We start from the raw sequence: 25,548 nt of genomic DNA, 5'->3' as shown, positions 1-25,548 counted from the left end.
CTAGAGGTATTACAGAACATCACATACGTATTATAATACAAATCTTATAGGATTACTATAGTTCTTTTTCCTAAGGGAAGTAGACAAATATGGCAGACGTGTTTTCATGCGACTAGTTTAGTAGGTAGGTAGTTTTTATTTCGTACCCACAGGTAGTTTCGACACTAGGCTATGCTTAATTTAGAATGATAATTATATATGCATGCCATTTTCTGAAACAACATTACACACTTTTGATAACGTTAATAATGATCACAATGTTAACGTAGCCTATACTGTACCTGTGATGAAATGTCAACTGCAAACATACACATGCTTAGTTTTGGGATTCCACAACTTCCCTTGATTATCCTCTCGCCTAATTGCTTGTAACCATTTTGTCCTCCTTTCCGGTTCTGTGTGTTTATTGGGAATGATGTAGAACTTCAATTTATATATATATATTTTTTTATTGGCAGCACAGAAAACAACACAACAACTCTTTGGCATGATTGTCGTGTGTATTTTCAATGAGCGCCAATGCAATGTTTTTCCCCACACATTCACATAAATTCACATCACGTGATGGGGGTGTTCGCGGGGGCGTTCCCAGACCAACCGACTGTATATTTGAAACAACCCAGCATTTTTTAGAGGGTAGGGTTGGTGACTCCACTGTGAATGCCCAGCCTAGATAAATGATGCCACATCACTTGATTTTAATCTCCAAAGAAACATATAGCCAACTCAAGGAGCCAAACAGCAAATAATGGCAAATAAAGAGCTTTCTTTCTTTTTCACAAAGTTGGGAAGACAGTCGTGAGAATGAAAGCGAGTGTACTGAGTGTCTTTGAGACCAAGCAGATGTTGTCAGGCATTAACTTCCCCTTGACCAGATGCAGTTTTAGTTCCAAAGCCAATAGCATTACTAACAAAAAAGAGCTTATTGTCCCTTAGATCAGACCCTGAGAGACAGCCAAAGACCATCCACCAGTGACTGTCTATGCCTTATGATCCTCATCAAAACTTAACTGCGATTGCCAATGTGCGTTGCTAGCGTGCAGAAACAAGCGCAGGGTAAAGCCTGAATTCTCTTAAACAGTCTGTGTCTATAAAAACAACTGTAACCTTGCTCCCTTGTTTGTCTTGGGGGGTGACACAAGTTTGTTGAAGGAGCCGTGAACTCTGTGATGGCAGTACTACTAACCAGATAGTTTTATGAGTAACAAGAGTGGCACTTACTTGCCCATGCAAAACTTGCCATCATTACTGTAGAGTGCTCTAGGGGGTTGCTACAGTGTTGCTGTTTTATTTTACATGGTTGCTAGGTGGCTACCAGGTTGCTCTGGGTGATTGCAAGGACATTGCAAGGTGGTTGCCAGGGTGAAGGTTGCCAAGTCATTGCTGTGTAGTTACAAATGTTTTTTGCCTACTATATACTGTATTAGGGATTCAGGAAGTATGCATTTTCGGATGTAGCCGTTAGCCATGTAGCTACCCGCTTCGGATTTAAGACATTGGTTAATGATTAATCGATGAATCGATTTAATTGATCATTAATTTAAAGAACGATCGATTATGCAAATTAACACCCCCAGTGTAAACAGTAGTAATAGTAATGCTTGTCAGTTCTGATGTAAACCTGTAGTAGCAGCTGATATGTCCCCTCTGATTGTACAATACCCCTTAAAGATGCAATCACAGATCCAGGGTTTAATTCAAGAGGAACTGCATGCTTTAGAGTTATTTTATATTATTTATGTCATTTTAGATACAAACAGCTTCCAGGTCACCCCACACCACCCTTCCATTACCTAGAAATCTCTCTCCCCCTCCACGTCCCCTTGCCTTTAGCACTTCAGTGTGAAAAATAACAGCCCCAATGTCCTTGCGAAGTGACTTTAGGATATCACATCACTAGGGAAATGTAGCCTAATTTTCTGCTTATATTTAATAAACGGCAACAAGGCTGACGACATGTGCCAATTGAGACCATAACATCGTTTGCTGCTGCTGTTGAGCTGTTTTTGGCTGGGATTTGCATAAGACTGGACTTTTGGCATTGAGAAACATGAAATGAAATGGATGAGAAGCTAATGTTATTTGGCCCATGGGGTAAAGGCAGCAGGGGACTGAAGGCGACCCTCCCAGCCCTGTGTTTTACTTTTTGGTACCGAGTCTGATTCTGGGTGACACGTGGTAATTATTGGGTTTCACTATGGCAAGCTTCACTACTATTGCATTTATACTTGGGGTTAAAGATATGAATACATTTTGGCCTGTAACTTTTTGAAGAGACGTGTGCTATTGCTTTTCAGACTTCCGGATCCCATAGACTTACATTGAAGTAGGCACTGTAGTTTGGATTTTGTGTTCACTCTTTGTATTGTTTTAGTTATGTGAATATAGTGAAGTTCAAGTATGGGAGTAAATATGTTTATATCCCCCTCAAATTAAAAAGGTTTGAATAAATGTACTAGTTTGCAATACTTTTCAATGTAGTGCTTTTGGCAAAGTTAAATGAATTATTCAGGTTGGTTATTAATAATCCGACAACAAACATCAACAGTCATTTATAAATATTGAAGGCTTAAAAACGATGTGGCGGTTAATTGGCTTGATTGTAATGTTCATAAATCTTTGTTCTTTGTTTTCAAACTTCTTTGCAGGCATCGTTACGTGTCAGGAAAAGCAGTCTCATTAAGATTGCCTTGCAGTAATTATGTGTGATTATACTCCGACCTCTGTCATTAGCTCAGCGTTGAGAGCCTGACACGATGAAGGAGAGCGTGTGTTGGCCATTCATTGTTTTAATTGAGATGCTTTTCAGCACTGTGTGGTTTGGAGATCAGCCAAATGCTGCGATTTGCACTCTGTCCGACCCGATCCACCTTATTCAGGGACTGACAAGCATATAAAAACGAAAGTTTACATAGAGTAAAGATTCATTGCCATTTCCATACAGTTAGGTTCTGTAATTTTTCCAAGAATTCAATGTGTAACAATTGTTGTCATTAAACTTTACTTAATGTCCAAAACAGGGAAAAATGGCCACCACATGAAGATGTATCTGGTGATTAGTAACCACATAGCATATATATATATATATATATATATATATAAACAAAAAACATATATATGTTGAGTTATTTGAATAGAGTTTATTTTTGTTATATATATATATATATTTAAATTTAATTACATATTTGTTTATATATATATATATATTTGCATATTATATACAAATATGCAAATATATAATTAAATATATAAAAATAAAAATAAATTATATTCAAATAAAACAACATTAATATATATATATGTGTGTTAATGTTGATTTATTTGAATATAATTTGTTTTATTTGAATATAATTTTTTTTGTTATATATATATATATGTTGTTTTATTTGAATATACTGTATATATTTTCACACATTTTTAATTATATAAAGGCATCAACACTTGCTAATACTAATTGTATTTTTGCATCATTTTACATTTGTATTAGCAAATGCATTTTTATGCCTTTGTATATTTTTTGTATTTGCATTTTTTTTATTATAACTCATTCATTCGTTCATGCATTCATTCATTTCGAATTGTAAAGTGCACTTTTTCTTTCTTTTCTAAATATTTTTCATAATGAATTTTCCAAGCGGCGAGTTTTTGGGTAGATGGAGGCTTAGTTCATTTTTGTCGCCAAATGATTCACGGCAGACTCGTATTCATCTCATCTCGTTTACGTTTTTGCTCTCACTTCCAAAATTACATGAGGATTAATTAGCAGCATGGGAATTAGTATCACTAAACTCTTTCACAGCAGGCGGAGGAAGGGCCAAACACTGAGCAAATGTTTGGATCCGCGGGATTAATGATCGCTGGTGTGTTTAACTTGATGTAGTACAATTGGTGTCTATGGATTTGAGAGTGCAACTTTTTGCAAAGATAAATGAATTTGTTTTAAGAGTAAGCTCATAAAATTGCTTGTATTTATGTATTCAGCTGCATTTGATGTTTTTGCTTTTTCGCTGATGTTTTGATGGCATGTTTTTTCCTCACATATATGACTCTTCCAGCAGGAAAATTGGTTTTCAAACGACAAGTTCATGAGATCGCTTGGGGTGAAATAGATATTGACACAGTGCGCAGGTCACTTGGTTTACTCAGGACATTAAAACATCTGGTTCTGTGCTGTCCCTCTTACTTAACCCGTTTCACCACTTTCAAGTATAAATGGATCATTGACTAAAGTAATACTCATATTTTAGGAATTTCTATAAACACAGTGAAGCACCAGCTGTTTGTGCAATTTAGTAGTCTCTCAGTTTAATATTACTGTGACTACCCTTCTGAAAAGACTAGCATTATGTTGTGTTTGACTGGTCATACAAAAGTAAAATAGGGACAGAAATAAGAAGACAGGACATGATGAAAACCACTAGTGCTTTGTATTTGCCTTTACGCAGAGGAAACCTATCCAAAGATGTGAGCAGTTGTATTTAGTGTGATTTATGATTGCTCACAATATGTTGTAAACAAACTCATTATTTCTGTGCACAAATACAGTTGCAAAAATGCAACATTTTTCATCTCTCATTTGTATTAAGTTGAGCATTTCTCATTCTACTTGTTCTGCTGTCAATCCCACAATTCCCATTGCGAGCCTGCTGCTCAGCAAGCCTCCTACAGCATATAGCAGTGGTTCCCATCTGGTCTTGCTTCAGGAAACATACGGTACCAAATGTTTTTTTGTTCTTCTTACAAAACTGACCTTAAAACCAAACACTGGTAATCCATGTATGAGGCACTTCGCCAAAAACAGATGCAAAATGTAAATCAGAAGCATTATCCATTTTTATATTTTTGCTGTAGTTTGTGATAAAGTTAATTAAATGTTGTTGCTTGCATTTAGGATTGTTTCTCTCTGTGGTCAGAAGCCAACCAGAAACAGATCTGCGATCCATTTTCGAGTCATAACTGACCATTTGAGAACCACTGCAATAGGGAATGAATTATAAACGGGCGTTCAGCTCGGCTCACTTCACATCAGTGTACACCGGGGGTTGGAACTTTACTTTTAATGTGTCAAACACTTGAACATGCTGATATATTCCATCTTTTGGATCCGGGTCCAAGCCGTGACTTTTTGTATTCCTCCTTTGAAACACTGAACTTGAAATGTGAATTCACGTGAATGAGCTCTATATTAGAGAGCAGATGAAGCTAGCACGCATTTGCCAATGTAAATATTGAACCTGCAAGATGTTTTCCATTGGGTGCTTTCGAGCCAAGCAAGGAATCTCAGAGATGAGTTTAATAAGGTGCTTTCACTGAAGGGTAATGGTGATGGAAAGCATGCAGTTTTATTCACCGGAACTAATCAGCTAGCGGTTTCATTTGTTTCACAATTTCCTACTATTTCTGTACATTATATGTGAAGCGATCTGGGAAAACCCACCACATGGTGAAATTTGACGTATTACAGGTTTTGAGACCTTATTAAAGCTGGGTTCAAGCCCTTTCCAAATCTGTTTGTACTGTATGTATGTATCGCTTTTCTGTAACAAAAGTTATGGTTATCTGAAGTTGGCTGATCGCTGTGATTTTCAGAAACGGAATTTAGAGAAAAAAAAACGTTTAATTAACTGTCACGTCCTGTTAGCGGGACGACTGGCACTCCTTATTTATTGCCTTTTTTTCATATCACATATTTTAGTAATCATCATAGATTAGGTATCATTCGAAAGCTTACGAACTCAAAATTCATCCTGTGAAAACCGTTTTGAAATTGGACGATTGAGAGAAGATCTTTTATGAGATTTCTGCCAACACGTTTAGAATATTATTAAAGATCACAGATAACTTTGAATGAACAGTCTCTTGAAGTTCAACTCATTGTACACCCTCTATAGATGGTTCCAAAATTGCATCATCATAATTATTGTTCAAATCAATAAGTTGTGGAGTTCAAAACTATGTGGTATCTCAGCTTACAGCTTTCTTGACAACAAGTTTTGCATTTATTTTACATCTGAATTCGACCGAATTCACCGATCCAACACTCTACAGTAACATAATTATCAAAAGAACCACGAAGATGACTCCTGTGAGCAAGTAAACACATGCACCATATTCCTGCTCTGATCGCTACTTCCATGCAGCTGCTAGCTTTGAACGCTAAATCGACTCTCTTTGGGTTGTTTTCTTCAAAATGAGACTATTTTCACTTGTCTGTGTCTGTGAGCATACATGGCCAAACGATATTGTAATATGTGTCAGATGTGCAGATCAAAACATGCGATGCAGCCCAAAACCTTTATTAGCCGTTAGCCGCGATTGTTGATGACATCATCACGTATTGCTTCCTACGTCTTTAAATCTGACAATCTTAGCTGTCCATAGACATGTGGATCAAGCTTCTAGACTATTCAGAGCCCAAATCTCCCTATCCAAATTTGAGGAGGCGAGGACACCAAGCAAGATTTGAAGATGTCGCCCTGCAGGACGTCCATTTGAGTTATGTCAGGCTAGTTGGAGAGTTTGGACAGTGAGTGTTTTTTTTTTCTGAATCATTGTGTTGGAATTGGTTGGGACAATTTGTCTTTGCACAATGGCGAAGACAAAAGGTATTTCTTTTGGTGTGAAGTCGGTTTTGGAGATCTTGATCATCTGAGCGACTGAATCTTGCAGCGACGCTAGCTTTTACTGGAAGAAGATTTGTTTATAACTTAGAGAGAACTTTTTGTGTTAGTTGGGAGACTTGTTGCTAAGCAACAAGCTACTCCTTATTTGAAGTAGTTAAAGTTAACATTTTTTTTTTCGAGGTTGACACTAAATGAATTGTCATTGTATAGCAAGAGATCTTCATAAATGTCTATACATGAAAGCAAATAACAGCAAATGGGGTTGTAACAACATGAGGGTGATTAAATATTGACAGTGAACTGTTCCTTTAAGCCTTATTTTAAATATCAGAATTGACTGCTGTGTGTGGTGTTCCTTTTCACTTCTAGTATGAATTAATACGCTTTTAAGTGACAGAATGGGTTTTTTATTACTTACTATTACCGTATTCTACTACCTTGGTCAAGCTGAGTGAAGTTGCAATCGGGTGAAACGTCATAACTCAAATGTGGTCTTGCAGATGTGCTTTTCAGTGATGGTAGGAACATTTAAGGTCTATGAACTGTGAATTTTTGCTTTGCCACAGCTTTATTTTCATCTGCCATCTTGTGTTGGCACCAGCACAATGGCGCAAGATGTCTCGGTCCAATCTTCTGCATTAAAGTGGGGTTGTGTTGGATCTGATGGAGCTCGTCTTGTGTTTTCTCATATGTGAGTGTGTGGTTGTAAGTGATATCCTAGAGGGAATGTCGGGAGGGAGAGAAGAATGAGGTTTTTCTTGTTTAGCTTTTTCATCACACTGATCTTGTCCATGATAAAGAGTTATTAGTTTGGAAGCCCTTCCAGCTTTGTTTAACCTTGCGTTGGATAGGAAGAAATCATTCAATCAAAACAGACCTCCCAGTCTGAATGGTTTGATGAGCATATTTGGAGCATTATCCAGATTCTTGCCGACTAAGAAGCAGAGAAGGTTGCACATTTTTAGCATTTCGTTACAGCAGGGATCGTCTTTTTTGGCTTCCAATTTCATTTGAGGCTTGATTTGGCCCTATGATTGGTTTATATCTTTTACACATTATGATGAATGCAAATTTCTGTGGTTTTTATGCCTCAGTGACATCTACAGGACAGTTAGCACCTGCTAATGTTAGCTGTCAACTCTGCAGGAATTTCATGTTGCATTTGAATTCTTTCCTTTAGGGAATGCGTCACAGCTGTCTTGGATCGCAAAAGTTTGAGGCCAAATAAGCCCGAAGAATTCATCTGATCTGTAAATCTTGATTTCTCTGACCTCAATTCCCCTAGCTGTCATGGATCATGCTAATTAGCTTCATGGCGAGACTCAATCGGTTATTCCGTTTGGAGAAGATTTAAATTGCACCATTAGGACGTCTTATTATGCGCCGATCCTAATGAGAATTCCTGATTTTGCCTGGAGTGAGACTTGTGAAATAAAGAGGAGAAAAAGAAAACATTTAGATTTGCATTCGGCTTTCTGGATCTTTTACTGTCCTTTTTTAAGATGAAATTGGTTATTAGAACCAAGTTCAGTTTACTTGCTTATTGTTTGCTAAAACAGATTATTGAACTTATTGTGCTCTAATATTTAGAAGAAGTAGTCACGCTTTATTTCACTATGGTTTCATTATGTTCGAAATGGATTTTAGTATGTTATACTAAAATCAGTCGCAGGGTCCTGCAACATTTTTTTCGTCAGCCGAACACATTTGACCTAAAATATTTACTTGAAGTACCTCTGAGATTTTGTTAAAAGTTTAATAATTTAACAACACATGTGCATGTTTGCAGTTATCGGATGTTGATTTATAGACCATTTTGCAAGATGTAAACAACACTGGTCCAGAAGCACTTCCTGTTTCATTTTTTTCAACACTACATAAAAGCTGGGATAAAATACAACCAAAAAAACATAAATATGAATCAAAAAGTTAAACAAACATCTTTAAGATGTTTTCTTTACATGTGAAATAAAGAAAACAGTTACAAACTGAAACAGAAAGTGTTTCTGTACCATTGTTGTTTACATCTTGCAAAATGGTTTATATATATATATATATATATATATATATAGTATATATGAAGAGTTCAGATGCAAAAGCCTCTAAATGTCATTTGAAATTTTCTTCTTTAATGATGATTTTTATCAAGCTTGTATATTTAAGTTCAGTGATTTCACTTAAATGGCAATGATAATTACCTATTAATTGTTATTTAAGTGAAATTAATGGAGTTAAATATACAAGTTTGACAAAAATCATCATTAAAGAAGAAAATTTCAAATGGCATTTAGAGGCTTTTGCATCTGAACTCTTCATATGTATATATATATATATAATGTGGGCGCACTGTGTATAATTATTTTGTATATATAAATACACACATGTTTGTATATATTTAAGAAATATTTTCATGTATATACTGTATATAGATTTATATATAATTTTTAGGATATGTATATATAAATAATATTTTTTCTTAAATATACATGCATGTGTGTATTTTTATATATATACAAAATAATTATACATAGTGCACCCACATATATTATGTAAACACAAACTTTTATTTTGGATGTGATTAATCGTTTGACAGCCCTAATATATATATATATATATATATAGTTTTTAACTTTTATTTTCATATTACATATTTAAATATGACTTTTTTAATCAACTCACAAATCCCAGTTTGGGAATCCCTACATCAACACCACTATTACTGTTGATTTAAATCGCTATATTTAACAGTTTGGCATACCTTTTCCGGCACAGTTTTTGCTGTGTACATGAATGATTACTCAAATCATTTGGCTTATTGAGGTGTGCTGTTATTTTCTTTATGAATACATTTTGCCTGGCTGACACTAAAACTGGTGGAAACGGCACACATATTTATACAGAAATATCAAAGAGACTTGAGGGTGGGCTCTTTTGATTTAACCACCTAGAAACAACCCAGAACACCCTGGCGACCGCATACCATCATGCTAACAACTTCTCAGAACACCTTCATAACTACATAAATATGATCTGGAAACCGCCCAGAACACACTAACGTTGTGGCAGTGAGTTTAACACAGGCATGCACCACTCATATTTTCACCATGCAAGAAATGTGAAAATCTTGTATTATTCCCAATCCCATTCAAGCATTAGGCAGATGGTTTTATCCAAAGTAACCCACATTGCACTTAGTACATTTTCTCAGTTCAAGTATTTCCTAGAAATCAAACCTGGCACCATATTCTGCTGTTTTAACGTACAGTGGATTGTTCGTTTGGGGTTGACACAACTGATTGGACAGTGTTTACCATTAAATGTATTTTATAGGTGTAAAGAGTGCCTGGCTCTCTAATAATGTTATATATGAAGTTTGTTATGGTGGAGTGCAGCTGTCTAGGCGTAGGTCCAATTCCATATTAATCAGTCAATTAATATTAAGAGCTGAGGTGAGCTAATTTAAGCTCCTGTTGATAGCATGTGCTCTCCTAGGCACTGACAAAGCATTGAATTAATGTGCCAGGTCTTCAATGAAGAGTCCTATTTTGTGGTTTTGCTCTCACCTTAATGAAAACATGAGACGCCCTTCGCCAAACCAAAACTATGTCTCGTATGTGCTGTTTGATCCAAAGCCCTCAACTAAAGAACGCACTACTGGAGCAGATAATGTTCTTCTTGCATGTGTGAAATGCTAAAAAAAAGGGTCATTTTGTTTCTTCTAATGTGTATAAAGATCATTATTAATGTAAGCATGAGTAGATTAGCTCATGAGATGAACTGATTTAATTTCCAGTCCAAAATTGAGAACATGGATAAGAGCAGCCAGGGAGAACAGCATAACCCCCCTTAGGCTTAGGGTAAACAGAACAGAACCAACATGAATTTATTGCAGATATCATTAATTCAATATTTTTAATGTACAATGTAATTCTAGAATTTAGCCTTATTCAGAGGGGAATCAGAATGCCAAATCCTGACTGCACGAGAGGAGGAGCTGTGGATGGAGGAGGGTAATTGGAAACGCAATAGCTACTGATAATATTGAAGGAGGTTATATATGTACATGCTGCCAACCCTCCCGTTTTTCCAGGTTTCTCACGTATTTTAGCTCTTTTCCCGCTGTCTTCCCATTTTAGTATTTTTCCCGTATTTTACAAACCTCTGATTGTGTGAGACGTACATGCTCGGATAGATTCAGCTTGAAGTCGTTCGTCTGTGCACACAGATGAAAAAAGCTGTGCACACAGCCAAGCATTTCATTATTTGATGAAATAATATGGAGTTAATAATGTAATAACATTTATATTATAATAGGGCTCTTTAATAAAAAAATGAACATAAACAACAAAACAAACGTAAAGCACAATCCAAGGAAGATTAAAGTAAATATCCCAGGCCTGGCCCTTGCTCGACTCATCTTCAAATTCTTTTCAGGTTCGTGTCGAGTCTCTCATGCGGGAGTGTGTTGATCCCACAGTGTTCCAAATCAGTCACTTAAGAGTTTCTTTCAATTAAATGCCTATGTAGGCCAGGCGGCTCACTAAGTTTTGGAACAGAGGCATGACGTCCTGGGAGTTTTTTTTTTTATCTCTTGTATTGTTTATTTCTCCATCACTCTGCTTGTCTTTCATCCTGTCTGTCTCTGTTTCTATCGCTATGAGACTGTGTAGTACGTCTACAGTCTCATAGCGATGCTGAGAATAGACCGCCAGAGACATTCGGCGCACAGGAAAACAGGATCAGCATGTCTGGTATTTCTCAGTTCAAGCATCTTGTAATCACCAGAAGAAAAACCTGCAGACACCTTATCATTTTATTTTCACTCGTCAACAATACATCTGTAGCCAATGCTTTTAAACCATGAATTGAATGTTCAAAAGAACAGAATGTATTTGAAATACAAATATTTTGTAACATTTTGATTGGTCAGTGTTAATTAATTGAATTAGTCATTGCTGAATAAAAGTGTTCTTTTATGTACAAAGTAAAAATGGACTGATATATATATATTTCAGCTTGTCACAGTGCATTCTGGGATTGTCTTATGCATAAAATATACATCCAAAACGGCATTTTAATTTGGTTAAAGGGATAGTTAACTTTGAAATTAATTTTTGATATGTTTTAGCTTACCTCAAGGGCATCCAAGATGTAGGTGTCTTTGTTTCCACAGTATTTTCAATTTTGATATTTTTAGGTCAAACCGTTCTTGTCTGTCAGTCATATAATCAATGGATGTCTATGGTCACCACCTCACAGAGAAGTCCAAATTAAACATGATTTAATGACTCGTAAATGTAAGTACACATTAAAGGCCTAAGACACGAAACGAGCGGTTTGTGTGAGAAAACGAACCGTATTTATATCGTTTTTACCTCTTGTAACCTCAGCCACGTCAAAGTACTCTGAGGGCGAGGGCGCTTCTGTCTGCGCAAGTGCCGGAAAGCGCCGGAAGTGATCCTTTTGCGCGGTTGCAAAAATAAAAAATAAAAATCAACGTTTTCTGTTGATATATCGTAATCGTCTTCCATTGCAATTTCCTGTATATCTAAATATGTTTAGATCTTCACCGTGAAGGGTAAAACTTCTGAAATCTCTGTACTCGGATACAGTACAGAGATGTGACTGTGATTACAAGAGGTAAAAACGATATAAATACTGTTAGTTTTCTCACACAAACCGCTCGTTTCGTGTCTTAGGCCATCAATGTGTACTTACATTTACGAGTCATTAAATCATGTTTAATTTTGACTTCTCTGTGCATGCTCTTTGAGGTGGACCCCATATACCTCCATTATATGACTGATAGACAAGAACGGTTTGACCGAAAAATATAAAAAATTGAAAATACTGTGGAAACAAAGACACCTACATCTTGGATGCCTTTGAGGTAAGCTAAAACATATCAAAAATTTATTTAAAGTGAACTATCCCTTTAAATAAGGCCTTGTAAGGCAGCATACTGTTAAAGAGCTCACAAGATTTTGGAAGAGAGTTATCAAAACAGGAAAATATACAAGCAAATCAACTAGTTGTGACATAAAAACCTGGACAGCTCTGGAAGACCAATTAAGTTGTGAATATCAAACACTTTGCGTTGCATGAGGAAAATTTCACGCTTTTGCTCAACACTTCTAAACATTTGGCTTTAATTTGTGTCCCGTGCAGAAGATCAGACAGTGGCTGATTATGTTGGGAGTTCTGGGGCCGTACATGCGTTGGCCATATGGCTCACTTCCCTGACAACTTTGATCTTCACATCACCAGCAGAACTCAATTTTGTTTGTCACAGCTTGTTAGAGTAACTAGCCTCTTGGATGAAATTGCAAGCAAACGTCTGAAAAGGAGAGTCAAAAGAGCGGAAAGACATTGGGTGACTTGGAAGAGTGTGTGTTTTGCGACTCTTTGAGTGACATCATTCCCACAGATAAAGATTGTGATAACAGAGGATTCGATCCACATTTAGCTTGAAAACGTTCCATATTTTTTTAGCACGTTCATTCCTTAAATGGATAGTTTATCCAAGTACGAAAATCTGTGATTTACTGATTTGTCTGGTCCTCACATGAAGTTTTCACAAGGCTTCAGAAGACTCTATGGTGCATGTGTAAAATTTTTGCATATAAAAAGAGCTTCTTTGACCTCCTTTTAGAGTTTGTCACACCGAGCTTAACCCAGGGATATTTTTTAAACCCTGGGTTAATCTCACTTTTAAAGCAACATTTCATACTTGGAATAAGTTCAGTAACACTGATTGGACAAATAAAGCTTGATGTCATTGACCTCATAAATATGAAAATAAGAACATTACCTCAGGGTTTAAAAATAAAGAGCTGGAGTGATGACGTATTTTTGTTCGGGAACCTTGGGACAAAATCCCTTGACAAAAACCCGGAATGGAATGGAAATTATTTATTTGAAACAGGGACAATGCACAATAAACATTAAACTTGTTAAAACAAGAGGATATGTCTTGGGCCAGGTTGTAGCAACATTTGCTAATTTTCACCTGTAGTCCCTGGGCAGGTATAACAAAATTAAAATTAAAATTGCACATGATTATGAAAAGAGTGATACAATTATACAGGTAGCATTAGCATACAATAGCATTTTTCTATAGGCTTTTAGATTATTGCAGAAAAAAAGTTGATTCTTACATGTTTTGTTTATCAAAACAACATTCATGACTATTGAAACCTAAATACAATGGCCTGGGAAAAAAAAAAAACTAGCTACACCAAGGTTGCATGACTTTTAACGTCACCACCACTAAATCTTTATTTAAACTTTACAAATGGGAAAGTTTGAGTTATAATAGTTTGCAAGAGCTTGAGTATAAAGACAACAAGGCTGTAAAAGCGAACTAGTGAGTAGGTGAGTTTACCTCTTCGACACGATGTTTACCCGTAATCCCATTTAGCCACCTTTTTCAAGACACGTGAAAGCTTAAAAAAAATCACAATTAATCACAATTTCAATTACAATCAGACATTAAAGGGATACTCCACTTTTTTTTGGAAAAAGGCTCATTTCACAACTCCCCCAGAGTTAAACAGTTGAGTTTTACCGTTTTCGAATCCATTCAGCCGATTTTCTGATATTCAGAAAAATATTTGTAACCAGACAGTTTCTGGTCTCATTGACTTCCATAGTGTATATTTTTTTCCTACTATGGAAGTCAATGAGACCAGAAACTGTCTGGTTACTGATGTTCTTCTAAATATCAGAAAATCGGCTGAACGGTAAAACTCAACTGTTTAACTCTGAGGGAGTTGTAAAATGAGCCTATTTCCAAAAAAAGTGTAGTATCCCTTTAATGTTGTAGAATTAAACATGCAATTGTCTTGAGCTTGTGTTAAAGGTAGAGTTATCAGTTGAAATGGGCACTGCACTCCAAATCTAAATATTGGAGAGTGTTTTTACCCCGACCCCCTCGTCCTCAGACTCAACGCTCATGTGGGTTGTCAGATTGAGGACATGCAACAGGAACGAGTGCAATTGACAATGGCTTTTTGGTTAAATGCTGAGGCTTTTTAGGTCGTTTAGAATCTGCGATCTCTGAACCAATTCGACATGGAATGACATTTCAAAGTAGAATAAGGTCCAATCCCAATTCTACCCCTTACCCCTTCACTTTCCCCTTCCCCTCCATTTTGCGCATCCACGTGAAGGGGTAGGGCTGTCCCAATTCTCTTTTGGTTGGAGGGGGAGGGCTAGGGGGAAGGGCCAGATAGCCCTTCAAACGAAGATTTTTCGGGAGCACACTTCAAACGAAGGGGTATGAGAAGTGTCACTGCTAACCCAGGCTACAGACGCAAAATGGCTGCCCAAGCGAAAAAGGAGACCCATAAATGTAAGTATTTGTGGCTTTAATAAGTATTGTAACGACAAATAATGATTAGCTTAATGTTACATTCAATATTGTGTTCATATTTACGGTCAGTTTCTTCACAGAAACGTTTGTAAAAAAAAATCGCTAAAATTACTGTAGTTTCCTAACGATAGTCCCGCAACATATTTTCGTCGTCTCCGTTGTTTCCTGCGAACTTCACAAGATAAATGCAAGAAAATAGCTGTAACCCACGCGACTGAGATAACTGCAGCTGTCGACGGCATCTTGGAAGTTGTGATAAACATCAGCGCATCTCCTGTGACGTAGGCGCTAGCGACGACTTATAATGACGTTTAACGGAGGCGTAGTGGTGTCCCATTTCTTAGGGGAATATTTTCACCCCTACGCATTACCACTCTGTTTCAAGGGTCGAGGGGAAGGCGAAGGGGTAGGGCTAGGGGAAAGTGAAGGGGTAAGGGGTAGAATTGGGATTGGCCCTAACTGTAGAATTGTTTCTCATATAAACGGTAACGTGAACTTAGCATGTTTCCTAAATATCAGCAAACATATGGTATTACATATGGTGTTTTTATGCTTTACTACTTTCAAGAAAATTACATACAGCACCTTTTTTCAAGCATTTGCATTTAACCAAAAACTTAATTGTTCAGACTTCAGGACGATGGAACGAGAAGTTCAAAAACGCTTGTTTCTGGGTTTTTGGACTCCTGCAGGACTCTATGTACAGGTGTAGTTGGAAATCATAAAACATGAATAACTAAGATAATTACTTTCCAAATGTGAAGTATGAACAGTTTGAAACATTGAACAAGATAACCCTGGTCTCAACTGGTCTCCCATCCTTTTTTGTTTGGAGAAATTCTGCTTAAATCATCTCAAATCTGGGTGGGAGACCAGCTAGACCAGTTTAAATCAGCTAAAACCAGCACATTAGCTCAGGCTGGTTTAAGCTGTCAACAATTCCTTTAAACTCTCCTCAAACCTCTCCTACCCTTTTTCCCCTCCCAACACACAGTTTGTGTTGAGCAGCCAGCTCACCCAGATGTTAAAGTGTTGTTTAGCCGCGTCACTGCTGCTTTCCATCCAACGTTTGATGAGAATCTCATGGACCTGTTGATCCATCCGTCGCCCCCACACACACACACGCATCTGGAGCTTGGTGAGATATGATTGATGAGCGAATTCCACCGGTGGTCTGTGGGAGACTCGGAGGAGGTTATGTCCCACTGGAGAGTTTCTAGCCGAAGGGATGCTTATCACCTTCTCACACCCACTCACTGTCTGACCAGGCCAGCCACTGTGTGCTTGAGTGTGTGTGTGTATGTGTGTGTCTGTTGGTATATATAGGAAGTTTATGATTATGCATTTTGATCCAAAGCGACATAGGTCAGGAACATGCTTTACGCAAATACGCAGGCACAAATGCTTTGCTAACTTCGCAAGCATGATGATCCCTTTGAATATACTTAATGTGCACTTGTTTTTATTTTTTTTATTCCTTTTATGTTTCTATAGCTTAAATTAGTTTAATTTGAGTAATTTTAGTACAACTTAATCTATTTTATTTCAGTTAGTTGCAATAGCAAAATTTTGTTTGTTTAAATTTTACATCTAATATTTATATTTCACTTTATTTAGACTTTATTTCAATTTAGTATTTAACAATAACAACACTGATGCCATCTTTGTTCATGGATAGTTTCAAATATTTTTTTTTTTTGCGCAAACATGAATTTAGCAAGAACTAAATGTGATGCAACTGATCACTCTTTAATATCATTTCTAAAAAAAAAAATCTATTTTAAAATATTGAAACTTTAGCACTCTACATGTTGCTTGCAAAGAAGGAATGTTTTTATTATGATTTGTGGTACTTTTGTATGCTGAGAACACATACTTTCACTTCATTATGAATTGTGGTCTGATACATCATTTGTTATGCATGAACGTACAAAATGCATAAACGTACAAAATCCAGTTTGTAGTGCCAGAAGCATTGGTATACTTGTGCAAAATATATTTCAGGATTTGCAGTGCACCCACAACCATGCTAATGCTAGCGATGCTATTCCTCAAGTTTTACTAGCAACAGAGCCTGGGCCAAATCTGGTACTTCTAATTCACTAAGTTCACTAACTAATTAATCTTAAGGAGTTGTGGGTGAGTTCTGGGGTGAAGGTGGTTGCAGTTTGGCTCTTTTCCGACTGATATCTGGGGTTTCTGGCACTGTTTTAGGCATGTGATGGCTGATTTCTGGGGAGAAGGAAAAAGTTGTGGGTGAGTTTTGGTCTGCTCTTGCCATTGAATTGGTTTACTTTTGGCTAGCAGCTTTTGGGCCAGTCTTGGACCGTAACTCGTAGTGGTTCTGTATGTAGGACAAACTCACAGCTGAAATTTAAGCAGATTCAGCCAAGAATCAATTTGCTATTTGGAAAAAACCCAATAAAATTGGCAAATTACTGTAAACCAACTCCCCTACTTGAGCGGGATGTTTGTATATTTTAGGGAAACTTGTGGTATTGATAGACTATCAGGATAAGCTACTGTTAGCAAGTGTTTGCATTTTTCCGTATTTGTCCCTGTACATTGTGTGATTTGTTTTGGCAGAACAAATTGAGGTGAACTTTTTCCTCAATTTGTCACTCAATTGAGGTCAATCGATTTGTGTTTGCGCTAAAAATGTTTACTGTTGGAAGACGACTGTTGAAGATAGACAAGTTACAGTATACTCCTCTTGGTCAAGTCGTGTGGTAATGATTGTATTTACAAGATAAGCACGCATGGGGAAACGCAGGAATGTTTTTGAGCCCCTTTCCAAGTTAAAAAACAAAATAGCGATAAAACTTAGCATAAAATACTTAAATTAAATTTGTTTTTAGTAGCTATCGTAGCTACAGTTAGGAATGCCATTATTTCTTAAAGACCATGCATCCAAAATTCTAAATTCATTATACCATAATAAGAGTTGATATAATATCCTTCGCTGTGATGCTCTTTGTGATATTTGTCTTATCATGACGGTGATCACCCAACATTTATTATATTTAACATTTATTTATTAATTTTGGAATTATTGTTTTTGTACTGTTTATTTATTTATTTATTTAATTGGGTGAAAGCTCTGCACCATAAACCTTAGGCTAACTTTTTGTTGCAATATTGGCTGAAAAAACGTCCACTGCAGGGTATTTTTGTCCTTGCCATAAACTGATCCATTAAACTGATTATAGTAATTCATCTAGAGACTATTCGGTTACACAAACCGTGATTTGTTGCGTCTTTGTTTGAAAGTACTCTTGGAGGATAGAACGCAAGTGACAAACAAACATGATCTATCTAACAAGCTTATTATTTGTTACAACTAAGACCTTTCCCAAGGAACAGTCTTGGCAATCAAGCGCTTTACCTAAACTGACAAGTATAGCGGAGTTATATGAGGTCACACAATATTCTGGAGCGCTCTTGTCCAAAATATACTTTCAGCACACTCAGTTCTGATTGTTGACAAATCAAGAGAGACATGGGAATATGAATTGAAAATCGCTATGGACCAAATGCTTTTTTTTCCAGAACAATGCAGTGACACTGTTGGCTCCGATCAAAGAAAAAAATCTTGATGATTTACTTGCTGTCTGGCTACTGCGATCTCGCTAGGATTTGAAACACAGACATTATTTGAAACAAGTCTAGATTCAAACTCTCTAACTAGATTAAATACTAACCATGTTACACTCCATAAAAGCCGCGTAGTTATAATCCAGAAGTGAAGTATTTCAGATGTGGCTTTAGAAGAAACTGCATTCTTGCATTCAACAATTGGGTGCAGTAAAGTTAAAAATGTTGGCAATAGGTTAGAAGTACAGTGGCCAAAATATTGGACACTCCATTTCCAGTGGACTCAGAGTGTTGTCTCTTAGGAAATTGCACTGATTTTAATCTCAGATGCAACCACAAAATCAAATATACAAACTTTGCCTTCACCGTTGCTAGGAAAGGCATTGCATGGACCTGGAAGTTGAATTCCCTAAATGTATCCTCCTTGTAAAAATACACTGGGACTGCGTTAAGAAAACCTGCATTTGGAATATATCAAATTGAACAAGTTTCAAAAACGTGAGATGTGCTTGACCAATGAAAAAATATGTTGGGGTGTCATGAGTGGTTGCTACAGTATGTACAGGGTTGTGTGATGAGAGGAGAAGGTAGTGAACTAGGTGCTGTTCTACCTGGTGAGCCTGGCGAGGAACCATAGAGATTTGCCGCCCATCAGGAAGTCTTATAGGGAACCTGCGATTGTAACTTTTAAAACAATAGGGATTTGAAATCTAATCTGAGGCCAATTTACAGAATTACTCTTGACTGGAAAGTTTAGTCTTCAGGGAAATGGATTGCTGTTAGATCATTGTAAAAGCTGACATCCCATCACCGCTGCGAGGTTAGCTAGTCAAAGCCCACTGCTGCTAGTCTGTTTTCATTGGCAACTACTGACGGACTGTTTAACTAGGACTGCGGTCCAACATGTGAAATTAAGAAAGCCTTTACACACATTCATAGTAATGGAACTGTACAAGCAGGGATGTTACATTTTCCAAATGAAAATGAGCAAGAATTTGCAGAATGCACAAAGAAATCTGCCTTTCCCACAGAACAACTGCACATTATCCATCTAAAGAATCTTTCTGAAATGGAGGTACACCAATGTTCAAGTTTGGGGTCAGTAGGATAAAAAAAAGTCATACTTTTATTCAGCAAATTCTCCAAGGATGCATTGATTTGATCAACAGTTACAGTAATGACATTTTTAGACTGCTCTTTTAAAATTTCTATTCATCAAAGAATCCTGAATAAAAGTATCATGAATATTAAGAGTAATTTTCAACAGTAATAATCAGCATATTAGAAGGAATTGTGAAGGTTCGTGTGACACTTAAGACTAATGCTAAAAATTCACCTTTGCATCACAGGAAAAAATATATTTGAAAATAAATTCAAATAAAAATACGATATTTAAAATTGTAATAATATTTCACAATATTGCTGTTTTTACTGTATTTGTGATCAATCAGTCTTGATGAGAATTAGATATTCAAAGAAATAGATCATTCAACCCCCCCCCCCCCCTTGCTCTTATATTTTCTGTGAAAGGCATTAAAAATAAGAATTTTTCAATGAGAATTTTTTTTTGGAATTTTAAAATGAGAATTTTTGCAGTTTTTATACACAACAATAGATTGTTAAGCTCCAGAAAGCGCCAACAAACACCATAAAAGCCTAACAAGTAGTCCATATGATGTTTGCACTATATTGAAAGTCTACTGAAACTGTGTGTGAAGTACACAGTTGAACAAATTTGAAGAAAATTGGATGTTGTCCTCTGAAAATCTTGCAGCACTGTAATCGTATTCATTACATGTTTGGCACTATAGTTACAAACCAATGTAATGTCAAACTTGATGTGCCATTTTTTAAATCTGCATGTAAATGAGATTTCGGAACAGGGTTGCTCTTACACACGACACGAGTCAGTGTCCCTCGTGTCTTATTGCTTTATTACAGTCTTGGCTGCTTTTAGATCAGACATATGGGAGGTTGAGGTCAGTAAATGCGAGCTTCAATTGATTTGACACCAAATAAAAAGGCAGCCTGAGCTAGACGTTAGTATATTTTGCTCTACAACTTACATCAACACACAGGAGTTTGAGTGGGTAAAGATATCATGCAAAAGTATTCTGGAACGCAAAGGAGCTCAGCTAATGTTCAAGGTCAGTGTGTAGCTGGTGTCCAAGTGGGATTTGCTGGTGGGAAAAGTGAAGGAACTCAATGGATAGGTGGGTGACCGAAACATAAATAAAACTGGGGAATTAATTAGTGCTTTTCTTCTAAAAAAATTTTTTTCGCGGCAATAACATTCACAACTGAGAACGATACAATATTTCAGGTCAAGAGAGGAGAAACCCGAGATCTACAAGTAGAGGGCATCATTGAACAGTTCAGTATGAGGAAAAAAACCCATTCATAAAAATCACAGAAATGTATTGGAAATAAATTGGTTAAAACGTGTTGGAAACAAATATTTGGAATAATTATGATTTTTTTTTTTTGTTTATTTATTTTCTCATGCTCACCAAGACTGCTTTTATTTGATCAAAAATACAGTAAAAATTGCATTATTATGAAATATTATTACAATTTAAAATAACTGTTTTTATTTTAATATCTTTTCAATTGTAAATTAGTCTTCAGTGTCACATGATCATTCAGAAATCATCATCATTTGAATATGCTAATTTGCTGCTCAAGAAACATTTCTTATTATTATCAATGTTGAAAATGGTTATGCATTAAAAATATTCAGATTAAATTTATGAAAAGTGACTAAAGACATGTATAATGTTAAGAAAGATTTATATTTCAAATAAATGCTGTTCATTGAACTTTCTATTTATCAAAGAATCCTGAAAAATGTACACAAAAATATTAATCGGCAATTTAAACATTGATACAATAATAATTTTTTTTTTAATAATAATATGATGTAATAATAAAAAAAATATGTTTTCAACATTGATAATAAGAACACTGATTATTAATTGTGCATTAAGTGCATTAATATAACTGATAATGACTGAGCAGGAAATCAACATTACTCTCTCAGAAAAAAAAGGTACAAAAGCTGTCACTGGGCTGTACCTTTTCAAAAGGTACACTTTTGTATCTAAAGGGTGCATATTGGTACCATAATGGTACATTTTAGATGCTAATATGCACCATTAAGGTACCAATATGCACCCTTTAGGTACACAAGTGTACCTTTTGAAAAGGTACAGCCCCAGTGACAGCTTTTGTACCTTTTTTTCTGAATGATTTCTGAAGGATCATGTGACACTGAAGCCTGGAGTAATGATGCTGAAAATTCAGCTTTGAATCATTGGGGATAAATTACATTTCTTTTTTTTATTCACATAGAAAACAGTTATCATATATTGCAATATTATTTCATAATATTACTGTTTTTACTGTATTGTTGAATTGCTTTATGTGTGTAACCCATCTATTTAAAACCTTGGTGTATAACATCGGAAAATCCAACCACATTGCTAAGAATGGTTTACTTATTGTTAACTCTTTTTAGAATTTGGATTTGAGAAAATATTTTAGTATAAAAAAGTAGTACACCTTTAAATGTTGGTGTTTTTGTGTTGCAGTCCTCAAGAACGACCCGCTCAGATGAGGAAAGGGACACCGGTTGGGATGCCTGGGGCACGTGGAGTGACTGTTCTCGGACCTGTGGAGGTGGAGCCTCGTATTCTCTACGCAGGTGTCTCAATGGAGGGTGAGTAAACAAACAAACGCGATTATGGTAAGGGGCGAGACATTTGCCAAACACGCTGGAAGTGGTTGACCAATCACAACACGACAGGCCCAGCTGTCCAATCAGAGCATATTCAGCTTTTCAGAAGGAGGGGCTTTATAGAGACTGAAGCTAAACAGAGCTTTACTGACAGACTGGGAAGAGAGGTGCTGCAACAATGTAAAATATGTGATTAAATAATGTTTGTTTTTTACATTCAAGCAATGATAAACTATTTAATGTTCATTGCTGTGTCATGTTTATTAACTTTTATTCATTTATTCTGTGTTTGACCCTGTTCACTGTCTATATAAAATGCGGTTTCACTTGATGCAATATACTGTACTGTTATAAGTTGTGAAATATGCTGTCACCAGTATGCCATCCCATAATACCTAACATTTTTTATTTATTTATTTATTTATTTATTTTAAGAAATATATATATATATATATATTAGTGTTGTCACGGTACCAAAATTTCAGTATTCGGTACCAATACCAGTAAAAATTCACGGTTCTCGGTACCAATTTCGGTACCAAAGCTTAGTTTAAATTTACATATATTTAAGTGTTTATCGCGGTTACAAGTATGGAAACTGTACATTTGTATTATAAACACTTTAGAAAAAAATTGGATAAAATGACCTAAAATAAACAATAGTAGCTACACTAACACATTTTTAAAGTTGTTTGTAAAGTTCTAATCCGTTAACATTTATTTAATGCACAATGAATGAAGTGAACAAACATGAACAATCAAGTGTTTCTATTAAATAACATTTACAAACATTAATTAATGTTGTAAAAATATATTGTTCACTCAATGTGTTGATGTGAAGTAGCTAATGTTGATAAATGGTATCTTATTGTAGCATTACCAAACTATACAGGAGATAAAACATGTTTTATTTGACTTGACTGTACTTTTATTTAATCTAAAACTGCATTCATATTTAATTTTGAAAAGGCTTTTTAAAACTGCTGAGTTATAAAGGCAAGAATACGCCTAGAACTGGCACTGACATTAAATGACATGGGGATGCATCGATACTAACACCAGTACTCTGGTGTCGGGTGAATACTACTGTGCTCATGTACTCGTAAAACTACCCCGAAAGCACTTTAGAGGCCGTTCACATATCGCGCGTGTTTTTTTATTATATTTTTGCGCGTGCTTATTCTTTCCAAAGCGCTTGCTCTCACGCGGCGTCTTATTATGAGCGCGCTTGCCTCGCGCCTATATTTCAAATTGCGAATTTACATGTAATCGGCCTCTTTTGGCAACGTGACATTAGCCTAATCAAAATATTTCCATATGTGGCTCTTTCCTCCTTTCGTGTCAACAAGTGGATTCAGAAAGAGAGCATATCAGCGTTATGAAGAGGACGCAACTGTGCACCTTTCAGACATCGCGTCTAGAACTGGATTAACCTGGTATTCGGTACCTAGAAAAGCTGGTACCGTAACATTTTTTTTTTTTTAGTACCGACTTGGTACCGAAGTACCGAGTTTTTTGACAACACTAATATATATTAGTGTGAATTTCTGGCAGCCACAACTGCATTTTTCCCATGAATCTATCAGGATTTTTTTTTTTACAGTGTGCAGTTGCTTTTTTTATATAAAAAAAATAAAATCAAGTGGCATCTGCAAACAAGTTATGCATTTCTGATGACTAAATTCACTTTTCTTGTTTAGAGATAATAGGTTTTTCAAATACTGCAGCTCTTTTTTCTACAGAGAAGTACACGGTACAATTAGCCTATCTGTCTTTGTTATATTGTATTGAATATGACAACAGTTGATTTCAGTCATCAACATGACGATATCTGTCATGATGTCAGGCTGTTTGTTGTTATCGCTGACCTCAGAGAGAGGACTTCGTTTCCAGAGAGAATGGAAAACTTGACTGACACTTTGGACTCGAGTATCTCTCTCTCTCTCTCTTTTTTTGCTATTCAACTTCTATTTCTGTCTTATTTCTCTCCTTCTAAAGCAAAGAAAAGGTTTTGTTCCTCAAGTAATAATGTTAGTACACATTATGCATGTGCATAATTTACATTATTTAGAATATATTAAGGAAGCCGTTGTCATTAAAATGAAGCAGAGAGAATTGAATGATTCATGGGAACCGCAAAGTGTTTTCTGGGCATAATATTCATTTTGAAATGCAAATTGGATTGTTTTGTTTCTAGCCAATTTTAGTTTCTCGAACATTAAAACTAAATTTGTTGACTTTACTTGTTGAAGTAAGTTTGTTAACTGTTTAATCGTAAACCTTGTAATGGGGAAACGTCTTTTTTTGTGTTAGCATACTTTGTCCTATCCCAGCTTAATATGACATTTATAAAGTGTAAACACTGTGGAAATATCAAAATATTGCCAACTCTGGCTCAATCAATGGCATTAGTTTGGGGCGGGACTATCTGTTTCTCTCAACTTATTACGTCTAAAGGAACATTCACACCAAGGACAATAACTATAATGATAATAACGATAAAGTTATATCTGTTCTTAACCCTCTGGAGTCGACTCTCGCATCGGCACTACAAACCGGCTCAGTATAGATAGGATTTGGGACTGTGTGAGTTCGTATGGTGTTGTTAGCCAGTCAACGCTGCCATTATGCCATATACTGCTCCAGAGTGATTAGTCACATGCTATGTACAGCTCACGTGATTGGCTGCAGACCTAAGAGAGAAATTGTGTACTTCCTACTGACCAACTTCCATTGAAATGAATGGGAATGCTAGCGGATAGCTCTCTTCAGGTGTATAAGTCCTCACTGAGACAACTCTTAGTGTGAATCACTCAAATGAATGGCTTGTCGCTGTGCATTAAAATCTGGATAGATATCTGTTTTTTTTATTTTTTATTATTATTATCTTGGACACAATTATGTTTTTGTAGCTCATTGCCTATTACTTCATTGTTGGAAGGTAGATGACAAAATAAAGCAATACTCATAGAAAATGGAAGTCACACACCATTTATGCTGCCACAATACTCATTTAGAGCTAATTGAGCGGTTGGATCCAAATGAAAACACGGGAAAAAGGGCCAATTACTCTTTAGGTCTCATTGGAAATGCTTCTACTGACCTTCAATGTAAAATTGCTCTCATTGATTTGCATCTAACTGCTTCCTATGTGAGGATTTTTTTCCCCAAGAACATTCATTAAGGGTTTTTAAGTTGCTTTGAATAACGGTGCCCGCTAA

The 25,548-nt window shown here is 36.1% G+C and overlaps 1 protein-coding gene across 2 annotated transcripts in view; it reads left to right on the top strand.

Annotated features, from left to right (window-relative positions):
* The window catches only part of adamtsl3 (ADAMTS like 3), a 165,272-nt gene that overhangs the window by 62,008 nt on the left and 77,716 nt on the right, over window positions 1-25,548 (top strand). For both annotated transcript variants that reach the window (XM_039659427.2, XM_039659425.2), the window contains exon 4: window positions 22,182-22,309. In XM_039659427.2, coding sequence (XP_039515361.2) covers window positions 22,182-22,309 — 128 coding nt within the window. The remainder of the gene's footprint in view (window positions 1-22,181; window positions 22,310-25,548) is intronic.

This window comes from Pimephales promelas, chromosome 1 (genome assembly GCF_988280905.1).
Source record: "Pimephales promelas chromosome 1, fPimPro1.hap1.1, whole genome shotgun sequence".
NCBI lineage: Eukaryota > Metazoa > Chordata > Actinopteri > Cypriniformes > Leuciscidae > Pimephales > Pimephales promelas.
Note: the sequence above shows the minus strand (reverse complement) of the source record. Positions and strands in the feature narration are given on the sequence as shown.